The sequence below is a fragment of the Ruditapes philippinarum genome, unplaced genomic scaffold (assembly GCF_026571515.1).
Source record: "Ruditapes philippinarum isolate M1 unplaced genomic scaffold, ASM2657151v2 ctg1672_1_1_1_1, whole genome shotgun sequence".
Taxonomy (NCBI): domain Eukaryota; kingdom Metazoa; phylum Mollusca; class Bivalvia; order Venerida; family Veneridae; genus Ruditapes; species Ruditapes philippinarum.
In genome coordinates, this window is record NW_026853606.1 from 95,694 (window position 1) to 120,113 (window position 24,420).

General features: G+C 31.9%; 1 protein-coding gene across 2 annotated transcripts in view; it reads right to left on the reverse strand.

The window, feature by feature from the left end:
- The window catches only part of LOC132737324 (multidrug resistance-associated protein 1-like), a 60,676-nt gene extending 37,233 nt beyond the window's left edge, over positions 1-23,443 (reverse strand). The window contains exons 1-22 of one of the 2 annotated variants that reach the window (XM_060724590.1): positions 23,294-23,443; positions 22,669-22,815; positions 22,025-22,109; positions 21,455-21,524; positions 20,690-20,816; positions 20,283-20,459; positions 19,120-19,287; positions 18,301-18,487; positions 16,430-16,547; positions 15,869-15,977; positions 14,379-14,625; positions 13,648-13,792; positions 13,175-13,340; positions 12,024-12,223; positions 11,011-11,131; positions 10,179-10,280; positions 9,286-9,432; positions 8,680-8,838; positions 8,267-8,433; positions 7,878-7,993; positions 6,830-6,908; positions 6,154-6,286 (exon numbers count right to left, since the gene is read on the reverse strand). In XM_060724590.1, coding sequence (XP_060580573.1) covers positions 6,175-6,286; positions 6,830-6,908; positions 7,878-7,993; positions 8,267-8,433; positions 8,680-8,838; positions 9,286-9,432; positions 10,179-10,280; positions 11,011-11,131; positions 12,024-12,223; positions 13,175-13,340; positions 13,648-13,792; positions 14,379-14,625; positions 15,869-15,977; positions 16,430-16,547; positions 18,301-18,487; positions 19,120-19,287; positions 20,283-20,459; positions 20,690-20,816; positions 21,455-21,524; positions 22,025-22,109; positions 22,669-22,815; positions 23,294-23,422 — 3,078 coding nt within the window. In that variant the 5' untranslated portion in view covers positions 23,423-23,443 and the 3' untranslated portion in view covers positions 6,154-6,174. Of the gene's footprint in view, positions 1-6,153; positions 6,287-6,829; positions 6,909-7,877; positions 7,994-8,266; positions 8,434-8,679; positions 8,839-9,285; positions 9,433-10,178; positions 10,281-11,010; positions 11,132-12,023; positions 12,224-13,174; positions 13,341-13,647; positions 13,793-14,378; positions 14,626-15,868; positions 15,978-16,429; positions 16,548-18,300; positions 18,488-19,119; positions 19,288-20,282; positions 20,460-20,689; positions 20,817-21,454; positions 21,525-22,024; positions 22,110-22,668; positions 22,816-23,293 lie in introns of those variants that run through there. The other variant, XM_060724591.1, reaches the window with a different exon arrangement.
- Between the last annotated feature and the right edge of the window lie 977 nt (positions 23,444-24,420).

The window sequence follows — 24,420 nt, forward strand, 5'->3', positions numbered from 1 at the left end:
TTGCAAGGTTCAGCTCGTTTCAGATATATCTAGTAACTATGACAACAGTGAGGACCTTAGTTTAATTAAACATAGAATTGATATCCTCAGGAAAAATCTTGCTTCATGTCAAGAAGAAATAAAATACAGTCTGAAAGCAGCGGATGAAATAAAGACAGAGGTAGTCAAAGAAATTAAGCTATTTCGTAAAGAAATGGATGATTATCTAGACAGAATGGAAGCAGACCTTTTGCAAAAAGTTAATGAAATGAATGATGGAGATGTATCGTCACAGAAAAAGCTTCAAGATCAGTGCGAGGCATTATCTGATGAAACGAAAGAATTTCAAAGAAAATTGGATCAGTGCAAACACAAGGTCAACAATTTGTTTGTGACATCTAAACGTGTACAGAGCAAATTGGAAAAATGTAAAAAAATTAATGAAACCATTTCAGCCAAAAGTCAGATAAACACTTTAAATTTTAAAGTATCTGAAGATTTCGATACTTTGATGAAACAGAATACACCCTTCGGCAGTCTTACAACACAAGTAAAAACATTTTCAGGGCAATGCAAGAAGTGTATTTATGACGTGAAGGCACATTTTGTTAATAAAGTAAATTGCCAGGCAAAAAACGAAACAAATTGTTATATTGCAGGAATTGTGATTATATCTGAAGCTGAAATTCTGTTAGCAGACAGAATCAACAAATCGTTAAAAGTTTTAAATTACAAAGAAAATAATGTCACTTCAACATTGAAATTGTCAGATTTTCCCAAAGACATAACCAAAATAAATTCATCATCTGCTGCAACATGTTTACCAAATAAAGGCAAAATTTTGTTTGTGAAAATGCAAAACGGCTTGACTGAAAGTCACAGTCTTGATGTCAAAAAAGGATGTGTTGGAATAGATCATCGCAATGGTATATTGGCAATGTCCTTTGTTAATCCTCTCGCTGTTCAGGTATTGGACATGGAAGGTCATATCCTTCATGAGGTTAAAGATACAAGCATATTGAAATATCCAATATTTGTACATCTGAGTACAGATAATGATAATGTGTTTGTATCTGACAATCACAACCGTGCCGTGTATAGATTTAAATTCCGGGGAGAACTGAAATCTCAAAATAAAACAGAGGAAAATGATAAACCAACAGGCTTAACAGTTACAAACTGCGGATGTGCTGTTGTTTGTTATCCAATAAAAAGCGATTCGCTCGGAGTTATTGTACCTGGTACGAGAGAAATTCTGTCATTCAATTTGCAGCATGTATTGATGCCATACGATATCATCATTTCTGAAGAGCAAAGTAAAATATTCATCAGTGAATGTTACAACACCGTTGACGGCAATTTCATTAAAATATTTGACATGAAATAACGTGGAGGGCTGTGTCACAAAATCAAGATGTTTTATATCATTATTTGTATGAATATTGTCTGTGCCAGCTTGTTACAAATGTGCCTGTGTACATCAAAATCAAAATATAATGATTTACAGTCACATGGTGTCTTCAATTCAATCTACAATACCTTATCTACAACAGTCCTGTTATTAGTTTTTGGAGGATATTTACTCAGAAAATACTTATATTAAAATAATTTATTTTCTCACCTACACATTAGGAATTGGAGGTTCCCTTTGTTTGCAAGTAAATAAATAATTATGACAAACATTTAATGTCCAACCTATTATATTTTCGTCTATGCAAGAAACATTTTCAGGAATATTTACAATTCTTTTAAACTCTTATCTTCAAATAGTTCTACCTTAATAGATCTAAATATATACATGTAATATTTCAAATATAGATTTTTTTAGATAAACACGTAAACAATATCATGGTATATTTGGTATTATTATCATGACTGTTTATCTCTTTTCAGACAATTTACTTTGTACGAAAAGGAATGCAAAGAATTAGATTTTTCACCTAGATAAATGTTTTGTAAAAAGCACTTATAGTTATAAATTATGTCGTAAATATACTGCACGTTTTCTTTTTCTCTCACTTCATATACTTTGTTAACACAGAGACTTTAAAATACATATATGTCTCTGGTTAACAGTAATATTATAACGTTATAGAGGAAAACATTATGTTCATTATTCAATTTTTATATCAAATGTCTTTTCTTTATTTCTTTGAAAATTACATGCCGTCAGTGGAAATCCGCTTGCGTATTGCTCTGTGATTTATTTCTATCAATTATATACTTGCATTGTTAAATCTTATATTATATTGTTGGATGAAAAATGAAATATTTCAAATAAATAGCATTAGTAATCACTGTTTGTTCTTGATATTTAGTCATGGGATAAAACATAAATTACATTTTAATCGACTGTATTACAAATGCGATATATTCCAGCAAATAGCTCACGCTAGACATGTAAATATGTATTGGAAATGATATGGGATAAAAAAACGCTTGAAAAAACGCTTGACATGTGGAATTGATATGCATCCAAATGTTTATCCGAAGGTTCATGTCAAGCTCAATACGAAAACATTACATAGTCAAATATATGTAATAGTATGTGAGTTTTTATATATTCAATTTCACTGGCAGATCCCTGTGTCCGAATGCTTTGATTCATTATGAGAATGTAAATTACATGTTGTTAAATTATGTGAACATCTTGGCATTATGAAGTTTATTGTGCAGTACGAACACATACATGGTTATAACTGACACCAAATATACAAAAAGATGAATAGATTGTGATGTAAAACTGTAAAAGTCGTTAATAGAATACACCACACAGGGGTTCTTGTAAGAACGTGTGTACGTACGTGTATGTAACATGTCTACATACCCAGCCCGTTTCTCCAAGACACGTTCAAATATATACGTAGGTAAAAAGTGTACATCATGAACATGTGCAGACGGTTTTGGCGAAACCGCGCCAGAAATCTCTGTCAATATCATTTTTAAGGTATATATTATTTTATTTGTTATATTGTTGAAACTTGTTTTACTGAATATTTAACTTACTTAGACGAGCGTCAAAGAAAATATTGTTTCGAATTACATTTTGAAGGCAAGTGAAAATGTTAAATCTAACGACGTGCAAATCGCACATAAATCCAATGACTTGAAAATCGCATATAAATATAACGACGTGCAAATCGCACATAAATCTAACGACGTGCAAATCGCACATAAATCCAACGACTTGCAAATCGCACATAAGCTCATTCAGCGAAAACTTTAATTAGATCTTTGAATTGTATTTAGGTAAATATTTATTTTTATCTTATCTTTATAGATTTTTTTCCTCCAAATTTTCCTATAACTCTTCACAACTCATGTTGAACGCGTACTTCAATGAATTTAATCATTCTTGTAAATCATTCGACACTTAAAATGCCATATTTTATACGGACCCACTGATAATTGAACACATTTTGTGGTGTTATCGATTGATATGGGTATACTTTGACATGTGTAAAATTAGATTTTGACCCCGTTGAAAATAAATCCCACGAGTATTTTTAGTACATTTTGATCAAGTTACAACTTTGAAAATTGACCTCTTCCCATTATTTAATTACCAACCCAAATATAAATTCCCCCACCCCTTGTAAACTGATCAACTATAAGCAGGTCATATTTGAATATTGATAAGAGATCCGAATAAACTTCCTTTCAGAAATTTACGAAATAAACATTTCTTTATTTTATACAGAGGACGAAAAGCTAGTAACACAATGTCAACTCATCGGAAATAACTTTGATAATGGACTGTTATATACTTCTTATATTGTGAGCTACTGTATATAATATTACATAACATGCAGAAAAAATGTATGATTATGTTTTTTTCCCGGCATCTCAGGAATTTGCCTGCTAGTATTAATTGGACGTCTTCTATCGTTATGAATATTTAAAATATATCACACTTGTTAAAATCTATCTACCCCTCTTAGAATACATATTAAGTTAAGAATCCACTACAATGGTGTTATTAATTTGAGCCGTGCGTCCGTCAACTATTTATTCAATAAGTTTTTCAAAAATGATCAGGGGATGTAACAGCTGTTACAAGTTTGTAGTGTATCAGTAATTTCCAGCAACGGTTATTTCCTTTGATCAGATATAAGACGCCCGTCCTTGTTATGCTTATCAAATGATGTTTCTTCACTACATTCAGACGTTTACATGTAACTGTATGAAAAATAACCTTAAAAACGACACTATTTTGATGAAAAAGTAACGATTGATCAGTAATCAACGTTTTATTTACAAAATGAAATGCTTCATTGCTGGCAAGATTAATTTTTAAACTTTGAAAAAAGACCCAGGTTCAGGTTTAAGCGTCGAAAAAATGACACATTCTATTTATTGTATGAAGCCCCCATTTCTTTTTTTTTTTAACGCTAATTTTTTAAATTGAAAGTACTGATGTAATTTAACACATTTTGACGAACGTAGTGTATAATGCTACAAATTAAAACTAAATCATAGGAGGAAATGAAAAATCATGTCAAATAAAAATTCTTATAAACTTCTATCAGCAAAAAAAATTACATTTTTATTCATTTAAAACCATACCATAAAATTAAATGTCATAATTCGCATGTGATTCTGAATCTTGTTTGTGAATAAGACATTTGACATATTTCTTTGTTTTAAATCTTGTAGACGTTTCTTTAGGTTGACATTTTTGGGAAGTTTGCTAATGAAACATTGATACAAACATATTCAAAATTTCAAATAAAAGCTCAAGGAAGATAGAAAGATATCCAGGAAATGTTGTTGATTTATACATATATTATAATTTCAATTCTATATGCCAAAGTAAACACTATATATTTTATAAAAAAATAAAATTAAGATGCACGGAACGTCGGTGGGTGGTTTTACTCAGGGGGGGGGGGGCGTTCGTGCCGAAATAATGTAGAAAAGGCACCTGAGGTCGACCTCCAGTAGTAAAGCTGAAAAGTTGCCATATGACTTTTACAGAGTTTTAGCGACTCAAAAAATCACACATACACATAATATAAATAAATACATAGCCTGCTGCTATTAGAACTTACCTGTAATTATATTCTAACTAGGAAAATACGTTTGAACTTCTGAATCATAGTACAAGTCTATTGTTTAAAACAATAGATTATTTATACATTCGTAGGTGATGGTTCGAAAATAAGTGAATTGATAATATTTTTATTGTTCAAAAAATATCCTAAGAATTAGATGCTATATTCTTAATTCCAGACAGCGGAATGAATTATAGCTCGCATGTCATCTATAGAGGGTATTGAATGAGTATTAGTTCAATACTGAATTCATTGAATGAGTTGAATAAAATTATATTATGCGATTTTACCTTTTGTGTTTATAAACCAATAATGTATAGAATATATACTGTAAAACATTTTGCATGAAAAGACGTACATACAATGTTTAAAACATAAGCATTCGTCGAAATGAATGTTAAGGGTGGATGTGGGGATAATAATTCATGAAATATTTATTTATATATTGTAGTATGACAGTATACAATAAAGTCATTTAATCAAACAATAAATATTTATTGAATATGAATTACACAATACATAAATTTATTCAACTTCAACACTAAAATATATGTGTAATGAACTTTACGTGCTTTTAGCTTGGAAATGTCAATCTTACATAAGTATGACGAGACAAATTTGAAAGCAAATACTGCCTTTTTTACAACCATGATACAAATATCTGATTCACCATTTACCAATATAAAGTTTTTCTTCTGTTTGTTCTCTTTCCAGAATACCAAACGTTCCAACTATGTATAACCATGACAAAAATAAGACAGTTTTTCAACAATAGAACAACGTAATTTGAGATTTTTTGCTGACAATAATTATACTAAATGTTAACACTGTTTTCCAATCGTAAATTCAGAATACTATATCATAAGTTTTCTTAAAATATAGAACACTAAATAGCATGACCTTTTCTAACCATAACATCAAATATTTACACTTTTCTTAAAAAATAATTAGATAATGTACATGTTCAATAATTAAACTACACAAAGTCTTAAGTTTTTAAACTAAGATTAACTAAAAACTTAACCTTACTTATAAAGGAGGACAACTAGTATAAGTATGTACATAATGACATGCCAGGGTTGTTTCCCTTCTAATAGAAATAATGCCTGTTTTAATAATATTTTGAGAACGCAATATCTGTTCAAACAAGCCCGGCGTCTTTTGCCATTCCGTAAAATATTGTGTTCGGATTCTGTAACAGAGCTTGCGGAGCGTCAACCTCTTTTATGCAGCCACCTTCCATGACAACAACTCTTAAAGATCGAAATATTTATGTTATTTGTATAGACAAAAGTTATTCTTAGTTTAACCATATTTGACTCCAGCATGTACAATTAATGTAATGCCAAATGATAAATATACAACAAAAGAAAATATGTTTGGAAACAAGTTCTTGTGCCATTAGCTCGTCAAGAACGAAAATATTGTTGTAGTGATACACATTTATACAAAATAATTTTACAATTCGTCAATAAATGGCAAAGTTATGAACTGGACACACAGTCTGAACGAAAGGGCTGACTGTCGCTTTAAAATCTACATGGCTCTCTATACTATGACGAGAAGGGGGATAAAAACATTGACAATCTTATCGAAAACAAAGTTGTTTTTGTCTGCCAGATATAGCATTTAAAAATATAGCTTAATTTCTTTCTACAAATATTTACTTGCTAAGATTTTATTCAAAATTGATGTACATGTACCTATTTAAAAATTTACATCACATTTAACAGCACATTGATTTTTAACTGATTTCTCATAGTCAGAAAATTGAAAATGTACATTAAATATCATACCTATCATAGTCCATCACAGTATGAAGTCGGTGAGCTATTGTCAAGACAGTGCATTCCTTAAATTGTTTGCGAATTGTCTCTGAAACATTAAAAAGTGACTTCTTATTTTATACTTTTGAAAAGAAAATGATTAACAACATTAAACACAGTCACTGTGAATTCTGAAGGTCTTTTCAAAGTATTATTTAAATTTGAAATACCTGAATATTAAAATTTATTTTGAGTGCTTTCTGTTCTAGATATTATAAAAGCATTGATTTTGGATAACATCGAACGCCAGTCTTTTAGGCCTTCTTCTCTCATTATAAAAAAAACAACAAAAAAAACCCCCCGACAAAATACTATAGTTACATCGCGTGTTTCCGACAATTCATTTGCAATTGTAGTCTATTTGATAAAATCAACATTTCGAATGACCAATTAAAGAGTCTGTTTTTAAGCGTTTTGATTTGTTTTTATTTTTATTATCAAAGTCTTTATATAAATACACTATCAACATTGAGGATTAAGGAAACTAGACATACAATTGACTACCGTAATTTTTCTTTTAAATAAATTGAACATTATTAATAATTGCAAAGGTCCTATCTAAAGTTGAAAGTACGATATTTTCAGAATTTGGAAATAACCTGGTCACTTAACAATTTAATATTCTAGACTAAATGTTCTTTACTTCATTTCTTGTGGAAATAAGATTCGGAATCATATTGATTAAAATGAATTTTCTTTAATCTATAAATAATACATTTTATAATTAAAGCACTCCTGTTACATCCCTATTGTCATGAATAATTGTGACCATTACATAAACTTTATTCACGGTGCTGGCGATTTTCGAAGCAATCTTAATAAAAAAAACCTCTAAAAAACTTGCTGTATTATCAATTCGATATAAAAAATCTTGAAAGATTATATGACATATATTAACGATTGATTGTATGCTTATATAAACCACGCCGCCTGGCCTAGCGGATCGAGTTATATATGCATGCAACATAATATGTTGGTCAATCTAACATTTGAAATTTATGTAGCTCATATCAAATACCTTGTATAAGTTCATCTGTTTCGATGTCAACTGCAGCTGTCGCTTCATCCAGTATCAAAATCCGTGTTTTATGTAACAGTGTACGTGCCAGGCATACCAGTTGTCTCTGTCCTATGCTGAATTATCAAAAAAGGTGAAGACAATATTACATAATAAATAATTTCTTAAACATCGTCTTGTTTCTATGAACATAATAAAATACTTATGTATAGTAAAATAATATCACACGCTTAATCCATTCTCTTCGGCGTTTGTAATACAAATTTGATATTTTACACGACACGACATACCCGTACCAAGTACAGTTTAGTCATTCTGATCATTTGTTCCAATCGGAACGTCCTTGTATATTATTCATAATAGGCACTTATCCGATTTTATTTGCTTACCTAAGATTTTGACCTCCTTCCCCACATTCATAATCTAGGCCACTGTCTAGTCCGTCGACATATTGCTTCAGATGTGCACATTCTATAGCCGTCCACATATCTTTATCATTGAAACAGCCAAAGGGGTCAAGGTTAAATCGAAGTGAGCCGGAGAACAAAACAGGGTCCTTTAATAGATAATAATATACATTCAACCGTTTTTTTATATTTAAAATGTTTAGCTTTATAGAAAATCGCCTATAAGTTTTATATGAACAGTCCTTAACTTTAGAATCATGCATGTCGAAAACTATTGAAAAACTATATTAAGATAATAAATAAGTCACATTTTTTTTAAATCATACAACTTCACATAAACACGGTTTGTTGGTGTTCAAATAATACCCTAAATTATTTAAAGTTTTATACTTCACCTGTGGCAAAATTGTCAAGTTAGTCCTCAACACATTTAAGTGTAATTTAGATATGTCTTCGCCATCTATGAAAATAGAACCGTTAGTTGCCTCCAACATTCGGAACAAGCTCAAAGTCAACGAGGATTTACCAGCCCCGGTCCGTCCAACCACACCCACCTGCAAAAGTATTTCTAGGAGATATAGAAAGGGTCTTAAACAATGCGAGTCCACTCGTTTTTGTAAGTGAATTCTTAATTCGTTTTATTGATGTAAGTGAATGAATAAATAATTAAATGAATGAATGAATGAATGAATGAATGAATGAATGACTTTAGCAACATGCAAAGCAAACAATAATTGAGTCAAAGAATATATAAAAAATAATAAATCTATCAACCAATTACTCAATCAAGATAGATAGATAGATAGATAGATAGATAGATAGATAGATAGATAGATAGATAGATAGATAGATAGATAGATAGATAGATAGATAGATAGATAGATAGATAGATAGATAGATAGATAGATAGATAGATAGATAGATAGACAGATAGATAGACAGATAGATAGATAGATAGATAGATAGATAGATAGATTTTTGACTGGGACTGGTAATCTAACCCTTTCACCAGTGTTGATCGTTAGTGTTATTCCCTTCAGCACTAAGTCAAGTCCAGCTCGGTACCGAGTCATGTAATTATAGAAGTCGATCCTCCCGGTTTGCGGCCAACCAATAGGTCGATACTTCAATGAACACGCAATACTTTCCTAAAACAAAAACATTCACATATGTCAAGGTTGAAGAAATGATGATGGAAGAAATATTCTAACATTTGCATTACCAATTGTTCATTAAAAACTGAATAAAAAAGGAAATACTTTAAATATTTGACTGTAATTATTTACCGCTTATTTGTGCGGTGCTTGTATTCCACTGAGGTTTAAAAGCCTAAAACATAACATTTGAATTTCTTACATAAATTAGCTTGGGCACTTTAAACAGAAATATATGCAAAGATAGTTAAGAAATCTACTTTGAAATAAATTGAAAATCGTATTTTTATGCTTTTCTTAGACCGATTTGAGTGAAAAGCGTTTAAACGCTTTTCATTTTAGGTCATTTTTTTACAATTTGAAATTTTCTTCTGGAAAAACGAAGTGCGTGAATGATCTGAAATTTTGCACAAAGATTAGTGGTCTTAATCTTCATCAAATGGTACATTTTACTGGAAAAAATATTTTCAGTCCCATCATGTCAAAAAACCTCAGTGGAGTCCGTTCGAAGGAACAAGTAGGTCATTCAAAATGATAGGTCAAAAACGTTCCAAAGTCACTAAACTACATGCACAGTTGTACTTATCGCGTTTCATCATGTCTTAAATAAATTATTCAAGCATAAATTTTCAATTGCACAAATAACTTCCATCAAGCTAGCAGGATAAAAATGAATTAGGCGAATTCGAATTCAGTAAAAAGGGTATTCTTGTAATATATAATATTATAATATATCTTACCTCGGCTGGCAAATTTGTGTAATCTGCAACTCGTTCAACTGACACTGTGTCCATTAATAACTCACTTACAGAAAACACAGCAACATTTATTGTGATGGTAATCTGGAAGAAAGAACGCACGTTTTAGTAAATAAATACATGTATTGCAGTATTAATTATATACACCTTGTATTATACAGGAGTTATTCCCGGTTACATATTATCCTGTATATCGCATTGATCAATCACCTATATAACCTAAAGACCTTTTTTCACTACGATATCTCCATAGAAACGGAAGTAGCATTTTGCACATGCGCATTTTTCGTAGGCCAAAAAAAAAGCAATAATGAAATTATATATTTCTTTAACAATTTGATATAATGTAATGATGAACCATAAAATAAGAATAATTTATCTAGATAAATTACCAATACAATGCTTAATCTAAGTAATTAACTTGAACATTTCTGGTCATTCATATTTTAAAGACCCCGAATAATACATCTAATTTTGGCAAAAGAACCTCCGTATACATGTAAACATGCATAAGAATTTCACCATCTCTTGCATTTTAAGTATGCTGAAATACGTCAATTGGATATATCGTCCTTGACATAAGCTTTAACTTGGGAACGGAACGTTTGATGGCAGTCTTTGAATTATTATTGTCATGCATACACCAGAATAGACAACTAACCTCCCAAAGGACTGTCGAACGCTTCCAGTATCTAGTGCGTGAATGCATACACGTAACTTTTAAAATGTTAAATTAAAACGTCGTTTCATAGCTAAATAAAGACTTACGAATCGAAGGCGCACATCTGTGAAGGGACATAATAATAATTCATACCATTATAGCGTACGATATAGATAGTCCAACCTCCGACCCGCTAAGACCAGACGCAATTGTAACTATGTTAGTTACTAGTATAACAATATTACTGATTGTTTCAACACGTATTCCAATCCACCTGTAGATAAAATACCAGATAACTGTAAAGTATGTATATCTATATAGTTAGCTGATTAGATGTGAATAATTTCCTTCTGCATGCGAGGAGCGCAAATTGTTCAAATACACGTTAAAATGAATTCCAAATATAAAACATCGGAATTCCAAAAATGAAATATTAAGAATTGAAATATACTTATTTTATAGACGAGGATTCCATTTAAATATATTAAAAGTATACATATTAAATCTATAACTAAAATTTAACGTGTTAGAAATCTTGAATGATAATATTTATCTTTCAACTAATTTTCAATATAACCTCGATTGAAACTACAACAAAAAATGACTTAAAATAATTTAGAAGTTCAATCACCAACGTTAGCGACATGGACTGGCATGTTATTATTTTATGAAATCTATTAAAAGTAACAAATTGCTGATTAGACATACAAGTTGGCACAAATATGAAGGCTGATAAAATGCAAGACATAGTATTTTTATGTTAATTATAACAAAGTTATTACCCATGAAACAGTTTAATATTTTTTATCATAAGAAATGTAAACTGATATTTTACACAATAAAAATACATTTTCAAAATTATTCCTTTATTATTCCTTGGTGAAATGTTAAATTTGGTGATACAAAATTATTGAAAATACAGTTGAAAAATAGCCGTGTTTTCTTTTTAAAAAGCAAATAATGCTACTATAATTATGATATATATTAATTTTGCCTCTTTTTGGTAGCAGGTGTTCGTGATGTCATTAGTCAACGTGTCAATATGGCTCTTAATGGGTGATTGCTCTCTAAAGTTTTTTAACTAATTTATTTTTGACAGATCATTTTTAAAAAATGCTATCAATTGCTTCGCTTAGAGGCTTTGCTTTTCTCATAATTAATAATACCTTGTACATATAAATGATGCGTAGTAAAATGTGCTGTTCTCGTCCAGTCTTTTTCTAAATTCTTCCGCAAATCTTTGTCCACATTTATATGCTCTTATTACGCTTGCCCCGGTGAGCGTTTCACTAAAATGATTATATATAGGAGACCGTCTAACCGTCTCGAGTCTCCGCAATAGACGGACTGTTGGTAGAAAGTACCTCTGCAAAATAATCGTATGTTTTTATTAGTAAGGAAGGGATTAACATTTAAAAGCAAATGACACTGGCAAATTCTTTAACTAAGAACGTGAATTTCTCTTACATTATATTTGTTATCATTAGAAACATTAAACGTCCTACATAGTGGTGGACCAACTTGATACTAATTATATAATCACCTTTATTAAAAGATAATGACCCCTTGTTCATTCCAGTCTCTAAATACCATCACATTGTATTAAATGCCAACAGTAAAGTCTAACATATGAATTTAACTACCTATGCCAATAATACCTATATCTGTTATATTTCCTTAATCAGAACCCTTTAAATGCTTTGTTGCCCATGTTACCAATATCCATAATATTTCCGAAAAGAAATAAAGCTACCTAAAGTGGTTTAAGCACAACAATCATGACAGTAGGCAAAGGTCAAGGTTACGTTTTACTTTACAAAATCAAACTTAAAAATGTGTCTTGGGGCACCACACAAAAGGCCGTATTCCGCTATATACCGGTCAAGGCGCTTGAATGATAGAATGCTAAAATCTAAACCAGCCTAAAATTTAACCAGCCGGAATGCTATTTAAGATGTCTAATGCTTCTATTCACATCGATTTATAAACGATCATGAACTAAAAATGTACAAATCGGCAGGGGAAAAAACACGATATGTTTTCTACGTTGTGAATTAAATCCTAGAACAATACGCTCATTCGTTATAAAACCTCTTCAGATCAGTGAGCTTGTAGTGTAATATTTGTGTTTGAACATTGTTGAAAGATTCGCCATCTTTTGATTAACAGATGATCATAAAAGTAAATGAATATATTTAACCAAAGAAAGGACTGCCATGAAATATTGCAGTTCTCGGTCCATTTCCTGCCTATATTATTATATAAAGTATTAACATATTTATTCTTGAATAAAATGTATTTAAACTAATTCACTTACCACAAGCAATGCATAGATAATTCCGGCCAGAAAGATATTGATCAGGAACATGGGGGTTAAAATACTGACAACTATAAGAATTGCCAAAACAGAGAAGGCATTTAATGAAAATATCCTAAAGTTTAATGGGAGCTTGCTATCCATTATATCAACATCACTTGAAAATCTGGAAAACAATGAAATCTGAAATTATTTATCCATATTAAATAGTAAATCTAGAAAGTCAAAGTAACTCCAATTAAAGCTATTATGGTTTGTTTTATGCTCTTGTTGTCGTTTTAAATTTTTGTCATATATGCTACCTATACTGTATGTTTTGGTTAAAATTAAAACGTTTTGAAATGACAAGGAAAAAATATCTTCGTCAGTACCTTATTTGACACAGAAATATAATTTAGGTAATTTGCTGTCAAACAGCTTGGAACATTTAAGTGATGTCAACCTATTGCTTGCATATACAACTGATTATTTACCTATTTATAATTCGTCCGGTAGGTGTCGTGTCAAAGAATGAAGATGGCGACTGTAGAATACTCTCTAACATCTTGTTATGCAATTTTCCGGCTGCTGCTGCCATTCTCGTAAGTATCAAGTAGAAAGCAGTGTAAAGAAATACACCTGGAAACAATGACATTTACTTAAGAAATAATAAATCCCAAACAGTGATTGTATCGCTCAATAACATGACTGTTTGGAGTTCGGATGCGAGGAATTATATCACGAGGGCGTAGCTTGAGTGATATAATGATGCGCATCCGAACGACAAACAGTGATGTTATCAAGCGATAAAATCATAGATGTGGAAATATTATTTCGATTCTAACATGACATCAACAAATAAATGTTGCCGTGCCTGATATTAAGCTAAATTGTACCTGATTTGTTTTTTGTACTTATTCCTATCACATGTATATAATAATTACGTCACAAGTATAAATATAGAACGTCAGCAGTGATTTTGTTGCATAATAACACACACTTTCGTTTCTTCCATGTTCAAGTTAACATGATTTCAGGTGGTTATAATTAAGTTCTAAATATGCCGGAACATATTTTTTAAAAGAATAAATGCAGCCACACATATAAAAATGTTAGCAGTATCACTGTATTTGCATTAAGATACATTTCATCTTTTCTTCTCAAATGATATACATGTAATATAATTATATAAATAAAAAAACATTTTCACACAAAACAATTTTACCTTGAAAAACACCAAGTCCTAAATATATCATAAGATAGAAAATATAGTTGTTTCCTGGCGCCTCTTGACCGACAACATCTGTATGATTTAGCGTGTCAACATCCATTACATTCTGCTTTGTCCAAATGGACAACCATATATTTGAGAACATGTTGAGACCCTGGTATAGACCAATACACACGAGGAACACTACAAATGGCCCAATTCCAATCGCTTTAATAAAATTCAAGAAAACGGACGGCTTTATCTGAAAAGTGAAAACAAATATGTATTTTCACGGGAGCTTTTTGTTCGCCCTGTCATTTTTACGGGAGGGCTTTTGTCCGCCTTGTCAGTTTCGAACTGGAGGGCTTTTGTCATGGTTGGGTTAGGGGGGGGGGGGCTTTTGTCCGTTTCCCGTATCTTGATATCTGAAATCGAAGCGTCTGTTTCTAGTAATACTGCAGTTAACGTACAGATGTCTTGTACAAGGCTATATATGATTGAGCTCATTCCCCTTACACTTTTGAAGAGCCATACAACGCCAGCACTTGTTAAAACAGCAAACGGTCTGAACACATAGAGGATATTTGTTTAGTTCAGTGTAAGATCGGAATATATTTCACCGAGTGAGCACCAAAAGGTATATTTCACGAGTGGCGTAGCCACGAGTGAAATATGAACTTTTGGTGTTCACAAGGTGAAATATATTTCAATCTTACACTAAACTAAACAAATTTTCTTTTTATTACATGCAAAGAAACGTTTTTAAATGACATTAAACCAAATACTGAATGAAAAGCGCGCCAACTTATAATACAACGTGACGTCATTTACGACGTCACGTCATTAAGTTGGTACCCAGTATTGTGCACGCTGGTATTTCACTAAAACAATGTAAGGGGTTTAAATTCAAAACAGTGAAATTTTCAAAGTGGTAAAATCACTGTTTCAAACAGTGAAATTACCAGTTTTATATCACTGATATATTTCTATAAACCACCGAAAAGCATGTAATAAACTTTACTTTTTAATAATCAAATACCTATAATTTATGATTTTTGAGTTTATCGAGAACTTTATAGTAGATATGTTTACAATAAGCATATTTTCTATAAATATATCAAATATTGACAAAACGAATGATATGTATCATTTGGACAATGTTACGAAAATATTTCAGGAAAACAAAATGTGAATTAGAGTTCTTAAGTTAATTAGTATGGAAATTTGTATAGTGAATTTGTATGGAAATTTGTATAGTGTATAATAATAGTTTGTTATCTTTATGACTTGCTATATATTGGTCATGTCATATCAGATCATGCGTCTAACACTAACAACAATATCCATATATAATTATTATATAATTTGTTTGTACGTAGGATGCTTAATACTATCACCATAACTATTTATCATGGCATTACAGATCTGCCATCATGGATCCATTCACTCAACGTACAAGAAGGAAATGATATTAGCAATTGATGAATATTCTTTATTCAACTTACAGCGCCTTCTTCTGATGTTTCATCTTTGGTAAGCCGTGTCATAATCACTGACTTCGCGATTGTCCGAGACAACTGTTCAGAATCTTCCTTCTTTTGAACTGCTCTTTTTCTAAAGTAAATTAAAACATTGCTTGGTTACAGAGTATCCGACTGTCTTCTACTGTTATATTTATGGTTCAGGAATCTTCCAATGGTTTTAAACAAAGAAGGCATGTTCGATTCTTTGATCACCTTTCTGTCAAAAATTATTGTAATAAAGATCACCAAGGCAAGGTCACGTTTACTGCCCGTCCCGTTCCAGTACCCCCAATACTTGGTGACAATTATTACATGTAAAACAAGGGATATTTCCTTTTGTCAATTAAACAGAAGACAACATTTCTTTAAACAAATCTTCTAAAAAGCAAATAAAGATGGTGATTGAATTAAAGACGCCGCCTTTGTATTGTGAAAAAAGGGTTATAGCTTTCGAATTGTCCTACAGTCTCCCAAACACATAATTGTAATTTTGAAGTGGGTCAAAAACAAATCTAGTACACTATATTAAATAGTAAAACCTACCTATTCCGACAGCGTTCACAGTTTATAGAACTTTGAAAATCATCATCCGTGGTCACTAGTCCACCATCTGACTTGAGCCCATCTAGTTTATGCCTCATCCTTTCAATAACTTCTTCAACTTGAAATAAAATTTTAAAAATGTTATTTTCTTGTCCGTAAATATGTTTGAATTCATTTTATTTTCTTTTTAATGTTTTTCTGTTTTGTTTTTTTTCTCTTTAAATCTTAGAAAAGGCTTGTTAAATCATGTTGAAGAAAGCAATTTTCAACTGTTAAAGAGCCGTTAAAATATGTTTATATTTTATTGCTTTAACTTCACCACATGTACTCCAGATTGTTGTTGACGATTATAAAAATACACTGTTTGCTTTTTGTTATTAATGCTTCCGGGGGTCGCTTTTTTACAGGGGTTTTTGTTTCCTTACAACATCAGGTGTCAAGTTCCGTGTGGCAGCCGTAAAAAGTTGCCCCGTACTTCACTCCAGTGTTGTTATATTTTCTGGTCCTTCGGGATCATTGGTGCTAACACTATAAAGTATTGAGGCTTAAGTACCGCTTAAGCCGGTGCTAGGGGGCGTGAGGGATGTTGCGTTTTTTCATTATCCCTCATGTACAGACTCAATCAAACCGAGTCTGCAATTCTTATGTTGTTTTGTTGTTATTAATGCTTCCGGGGTCGCTTTGTTTCCGTTTTTTTCACAGAAACAGTTATAATACGGCAAATGTTATTTAAAAAAATGAAATACAAAAAGTCTGATACAATAAATGCAAACCTCTCTGTAACAAATATTCGGTAATACTCTTGATTTTAAGGACTTTTTCTTTAAAAGCCGCTCTGTATCACAGGTGAACGTCGCGTGGCCATGACTAACACTATACCAACGTTTCCCCAATACAACCCAATACCCTTAAATATTATCCAAACATCATAAGTATTGACAAACATAAATTTTATGAAAAAAAAAATATGACTCTAAAAAATTGTAATTTTTTAACTATACTTTCATTTTGCATAGAAATATGAATTGCATCTCAATTATCAGCGCATATATTCATGAATTTTTCATCGATCTTAACAATCCTGGTATCAAATCTTAGATAAATAAATACTTGTAAATGAAATAACACTGACACCACCTTTGCTGATACGTAGCAAGAAATATTTAAGCCCAAACTGTCAACAATTACTCGGAAGAGATATTATTGCACTGCTTGTGTATATATCTCACGAGAAAAACACACTCAATTCACAGTGAATGAATATTTCTTTGTATTGCGTATTTAAATATGATAAAATTAAATTATTATTTGTAATATTCAATCAAAACATCATATGAAACTACAATGCACCTTTTTCCGATATGTCAAATTCTCAATCCAAAATGAAAGTAAATTGACTCAGCAGATTGTTTTCAAATGGAGTTTTTTCATTAGTCACATGAAAACCTCGGACCAATGAAAATGCTCCATACAAAAGCAAAGGGAAACAAATCCTCTATGCCACTTAAATTCATTTTGGATTGATATTTAAGGGTTTAGGGTTGTAGAGGGGGAACGGTGGTATAGTGTAAGTCATGGCCACATGTTCACCTGTGCTCGGTATAACAAAATACAGATTTTTTTTACAGAACGTCCAATACGACAAAATTGACAAGTTACAGGCTTGGTAAGATTGAACCTGTTCATGAAAGAAACTAGAAAGTGCAAGCTACTGTCCACACCGTACCACCAGCTTAAGTAGTATTCAAGATTTAAACTTGTAATAGTGAACTTTTGAAATTATAAACATCTGCAGATGTGTTCATACTGACAGAGGGTATGAGAGAGGAGAGAAGATAACTGCAAAAACTAAAACTGACAAAAATACTTACATTCTGGATCATTATCATCGTTCTCGTATTCCTCTTGCAGAAACTGATGTACATACTGTGCAAATGGACCATCATGGCTTATCAGATCAGTGTATGATCCAATCTCTGATATGCGTCCATCCACCAGTACAACAATTCTATCTACCATAGGAAGCCAATGTAGTCCATGCGTAACAAGTACTCGTGTCTTTATGAAGAAACGTTTTATATTTAAATTATTATTATGATTGAAGAACTATCGTTGATAAAACTAGAATGACTTTTTGGTTACGATTGATTCACGCATAACAGTTATCTAAACAAGCATATTAAATATATAAAGAAATATGACCTGCATCTTATATCAAATAGAAAAAAATATCCCTTAAGAACATTAAAAGCGCCAAAATAAATTAGAAATGTTGCAGTTGCGGTTTGCTTAAGCCTGTTCATATACTAGTACCTTTGTAATAGGTTTTCGAGAGCTAACCATTGTATTGATACATATTTGAAAACCTAAATATATTAAGTTTGTATAAGTTAATCCGGTTGCTCTTGAATACACATGATTTTATATTAAATTCTTTTGTAAAATTAGTTCTTCTAACTATTTTTATTCACATTTGAGAAAGGTAAGAGACACGAAATTGACCGCCATTGGTCAATGTAATGATCTGGTGTTGTACAGGTGAACACAGTTACAATAATTCCATCGAACAATCGACACATGGCCACGCACTTATTTAAAGATAATTTATATTGATAATAGACAAAAAATGCATCTATCAGATGCTTAAAACCAAAATTGATAAAAAGTAAAAATAAAGCTAATCCCCGAACCTTGTTTTTTAACAAGCCAGTATTGCTAATCACATTGTTGAAAAGATCCTTGCCAACGTGAGAATCTACAGCGCTCAATGGATCGTCAAGGAGATAGATATCTGCATTGTTGTAAACTGCCCTAGCGAGACTGATACGCTGTTTCTGACCACCACTTACATTAATTCCCTGTAAATTTAACAGAAATAGGAGATATGGCAATGCTTTTATACTTGTATAGTTTTATTGGCAGTTTATGCCCTGAAGGGCGATATATTCATATCGCACTGCCTCTCTGTCAGTGCGACCCAACTTACACAAAATTTGTGTTACTGTAATTATGTCATGCATTGAAGGATTCTAAAATAACTTGGCACAAATTTCTATCACATCGTGATGATATGCCAAGTCTGAGTCCAATTTCTTTACTACAAAGGTCAAGGTCACATATACACTTTGAGGATTTACGCCCTCAAAATCAGGATTTTAAGGTTAACTCATTCCTGTTGGGAATGTTAAGAAACTTTGTTATATATAGAAAGATTTTTTTAATTACCTAGCATATATGTTTACCACATCAAGACCAAGACTTGTCTCTTCCTCCAAGACAAAAGTTACACTTATAGTTTGAAGGAACTCATTCTCACAAGAAGCGTTTGAAGGTATACATTAGTGTCCGGGCTGTATCTTGGTTATGCATTGAAAGATTTTTTAATAACTTGGCACACACATCTACCACATTAAGACTAAGACCCATGTCACAACCTATGAGGCCAAGGTCACACTTAAAGGTTGAAAGAACACATTAATGTCCGAATTGTTACTTTGTCATACATAAAGGATCTTATAATAACTTAAAATAGCACAAAAGTGTTCCATATCGTGATGATGTGTCGGTTCTAAGACCCATGTCCCTACCTCAAAGGTCAATGCTAAAGTTTTGATATGAATAGCTCCTTAATTTACAAGAACAATATTAAGCAATCACTTACTTATATTATCTTTTCTTTTCATAATACCTTTCTGCAATACATACGATACCTATTAGGGGTAATTTGTCACTTTTACGTAACAGCTTTTGTTATTTCCAAAACTGTAAACGAATCTTTAAAAATCGCTGTACTTTAATCTAATTAATCTCAGCTAAAAGTTTCAATGAAATCGACAAACAATGCATATATTACCCTTTCGCCTATTTCAGTTTCATCTCCTCCCGGTAGTATTTTTAGATCAGGGATAAGTGCGCATGCGTCAATTACTTTGAGGTATTTATTTTGTCTATATTCTTTTCCGAAGAGGATATTATCCTTAAGCTTCATGTTTTGTATCCATGCTACTTGTGGTACGTATGCGACAGCTCCCTTAAATACATAAATATAGTGAAAACATAAATCTTCTTTTCGCATGAAACTTCAATACGGAAATTACTAGTTTTCCCTAATTCAAACTACGGATATGTGAACCACTATAAATGTTATTACTAAAAATAAATCATTGCGGTAATAATTGCTTCATTTAAAAGATAATGTTTAGATAAACGCCATAGATTTACATTGCAATTATGCAATGTTATATGTTTCAAATTTCTTACCTTTACTTTCACATTTCCATGGATACGCTCCATTTCACCAAGAATGGCAGAGATAAGTGATGACTTCCCACTTCCAACCTGTCCTACCACAGCTAGCAATTCACCCTCTTTTACTTGCAAGTTGATGCTGTATATAAAGTTCTAATTTATTATTTTAATAAATCATAATTAATAGAAATATACAGGGATGGCCACGAGCTCTTAAATGTCAAAATAATGATGTGCGATAGTGTAACTACTAAGAAAGTATGATTATATAAGATACACACATGTTACTCCTTATGATAACAGCAGATCGTAAAGCTATTATAAAGAAACATAAACATTTTCTTAAGCAAGAATGCATCTACATGTACAAACAAGTATATAAGTAATAAAAAGATTATCGAAACACGAGGCTATCTGATTTGTACGAGAAGGCGTAGCCTCAGAGTGTTAATCAGATTGCCGAATGTTTTGATGTTCTTTCCCTTTTGTGACATTATCAAACAAAGCAACACGTTCCCTGTTGTCACAATATGAAACCCCGGCAGAAAGGAACCAATGAACGAACATCTGAATATGATATTTCTGTCGCTTTCCTTTACTCTGCCGTCACAATATGTAAACCTAAACAAAATGAGCCAATCAATGAGCATGCTCTGGAGAGCGGGAAACTAATACCTGCACTCCAGTTAACTCACTATGCATGTGTATATACGATTAAATCTGACACATTGTCAACAGAAAGGTCCCCAAACTATGATACAAATATAATGAACATACTCTTTCAGTGTCGTTTGAGCCTGGTCTTCCTTCCAGGCGAATTCTCCATCTTCTATAGAAATAGCGTATTCTAAAATAATGATGATAATAATTTGTAAGTGCTACTCAGTAAAATGAATAACTTAATACTTACAATTCTAAAATGTGTAATGACCGAATAGCGAATTATACAGTCTGCGATTAGACGGCTTGCATTTGATGGAAACTGACTTTAGTCTGCACTGGTTACATTGGTTAATTGAGTTAGTGTCTGCAGACTGGATGAAACATTAGCTTTGCAGAATGGCATATCTCTTAAAAATCAAAATCATTTGACGTCTGTTTAAAAGTCCTTTCACTTGACTGTTTAAAGCAGACCGACCAGATTCGGAATGTAATGGATTAATGCAAGATATTAATATATTAATTAATTAATTAATTTATTAGCTAATATACTTTTAAAGAAAGAAATGCAACACAAGATTTTCCTAAATAATATGAATACTTGTCCATCACCTTATTACCAAATTTATCATATTGCGTTGGTAGTTTACAAAAGCATTAATTGCCACGGCACAAAAACATGTATACCTGAATGCTTTACATCTAATACATTTTTCTCATCTATATCTGGAGTTCGCAAAAATGACTGAATTCTACCGACTGACACATATGCCTGTAAAATACAGAAAAAAATAAAATGATAGTATCTTTTGAGTCTAGAAAGCGAAAATGTGAGTCTCTGGTATAAAAATAGCAATTTAATGAAAACCATGAAGGACGCCTTAATCGGCGACATGGAAAATGCTGCAGTGAGCGTGTTTATGAATAACAGTAGAATAAACGCAAACCACCAAGTACGCCCGTAAGCACAGGGCATACTATAAATTCAATGTTTAAATTCGAATTGAGTATACTATTAGCAGATGTGTTCATACTACGATGCTTTTAACACCTTAAATGAATGTATCTTTTTTGTAAATGCTTTTACATACAAAACAATCTGATTAAAATTTATATTTGCTGATAACTTGTCTGATAAAACTGAAATAGTTTGTCTTAGCCATGTGAATATGTTGTACCGCTAGCTCACGGAATCAGAAAAGTGTAAGCTCGCGCTAGAAAATAATGCCCGTGAATTAAAATTCAAGCAATATAGATTTAAATGCGGAAAATAAGTCGTTTTCTGCACTCCCCTCCCCCTGAAAAACAAACATATAACAACAATGTTATACCTGAACTAGACCGTTCACCATTATGGGAAATAAAGAGATTGAGAACCTAAGTATGTTCACTATAGTAACAGCTGTGAAAGTTTGACGTGGTTCCAGCAAATGTGTCGGTGAAGTAGTCACATGAAGAGCTATTAAAATGAACATTATCTGAAAATAATAATAAAAATCCCTACTGTGAGTGTTTACAAAGAAGAGTTACGGGAATAGCAGTGCCGGATAATTCAGTCGTTGTTGAAAATTTTATTATACGAAAAACAAAATACTATCTACTTTGAAATTGGGCGACATGAATAAATAAATAAATAAAACCAATAAACCATTAATAAATGATTAAAACCAATGCAATAACAAATTTTACTAAACTAGCGTTAATGGTAAAAATATGGACACAAATTATTCTCGAAAAAAATGAAAAAGACACAAGTTACTCACTAATTGACTGACTGACTGACTAATTGATCAATAATTTGAAAATGCATAGAAAGTTTCACTTGAAGTACATATGTGCGTTTGCCTAGGCAAGTACATGATCGCTATTTATTCTGGTTCACATACGTTGATTGCTTATTTAATAACTAACAAATCATAAACAATAACAAACAACATTTAATACTAAGCACGTTACCACAACAGGTGTATGCATGGAGAGAACCACTGAGATTGCTGATAACCAGGCATATTTCCATAATTTATTCACTTCCGCCGAGCGTATAGCCTCTATTTTACTGATGAAAGACGTCTCCCATGAATACATCTTTAAAACCTGAAATACAAAATAATTCATCGCAAAATTACTTTTTCGTTTCCACATTCACACCATATTTTACGTACGTATAATTTTACAATTGCACTAGATTTTCACATTCCAACCCAATTTGTATAACCACAGAAGTTTCATAAACTAGGATGAAAGGTCAACACATGAATCCAAAGTTAATGTTAGAATTCGAGCGTGTGAAGTGGTTTGAAGTCCTTAACCAACCTCGGACGACAATTGTCACAGGTTCAAGATCACATCACATTGACGTTGTTTGTCAAATAATTTGCCCTCAAACTTCATAAGAATATTGGTCTTAATGACTCCTTTTGATTTTTAGGTCGTCGGCTCAAAAGTCAATTTCAATGTTTTGTATGCCAAAAACGGATTGCAAATAAATATATGTACAACACATGAGCCCGCGGCTCTCAAATAACATATAAATAGTGATTGAAGGCAATAGATGACACTTGATTAATTTATAAGTCAATGGTTCAAAGGTCACATTGACACTGTATGCAAAAGCGGTTGCCGAGTAATGTCTCGAAAACACAAGAAGTTGTTGTTTGCTTTCCAATTTCATGAAAACATTGCTCTTGGGCAGTAAATAATGCTTTTTGATTTCGGGGTCTTAAGGAAAAATTTCAAGGTCACATTTATCTTGTACCAATGTATGTCCAAACAGTGTCTGAAAAATATCTTTGGCAACCCATAGGCCCCAAAACTACAGTTTATGTCTCACCCCTAGTGCTTATGGGGTTCAAATGTCAAAGGTCAAGGTCACATTGAACTCGACAACCAATGGACCTTAGGCGGTCAAATTTCATTAAAATAATCTCGAATTTCTTTTAACACAGTATGCCAACATATTTGAATTGAAAAGTATATAATATTAATTATGCGTGTACCACTTCAATTAAACATTTACAACATTACTTTTATTGAAAGTACAAACGCACTAGACTAGTTAACAAACGAATCGATTCTCTGATGCA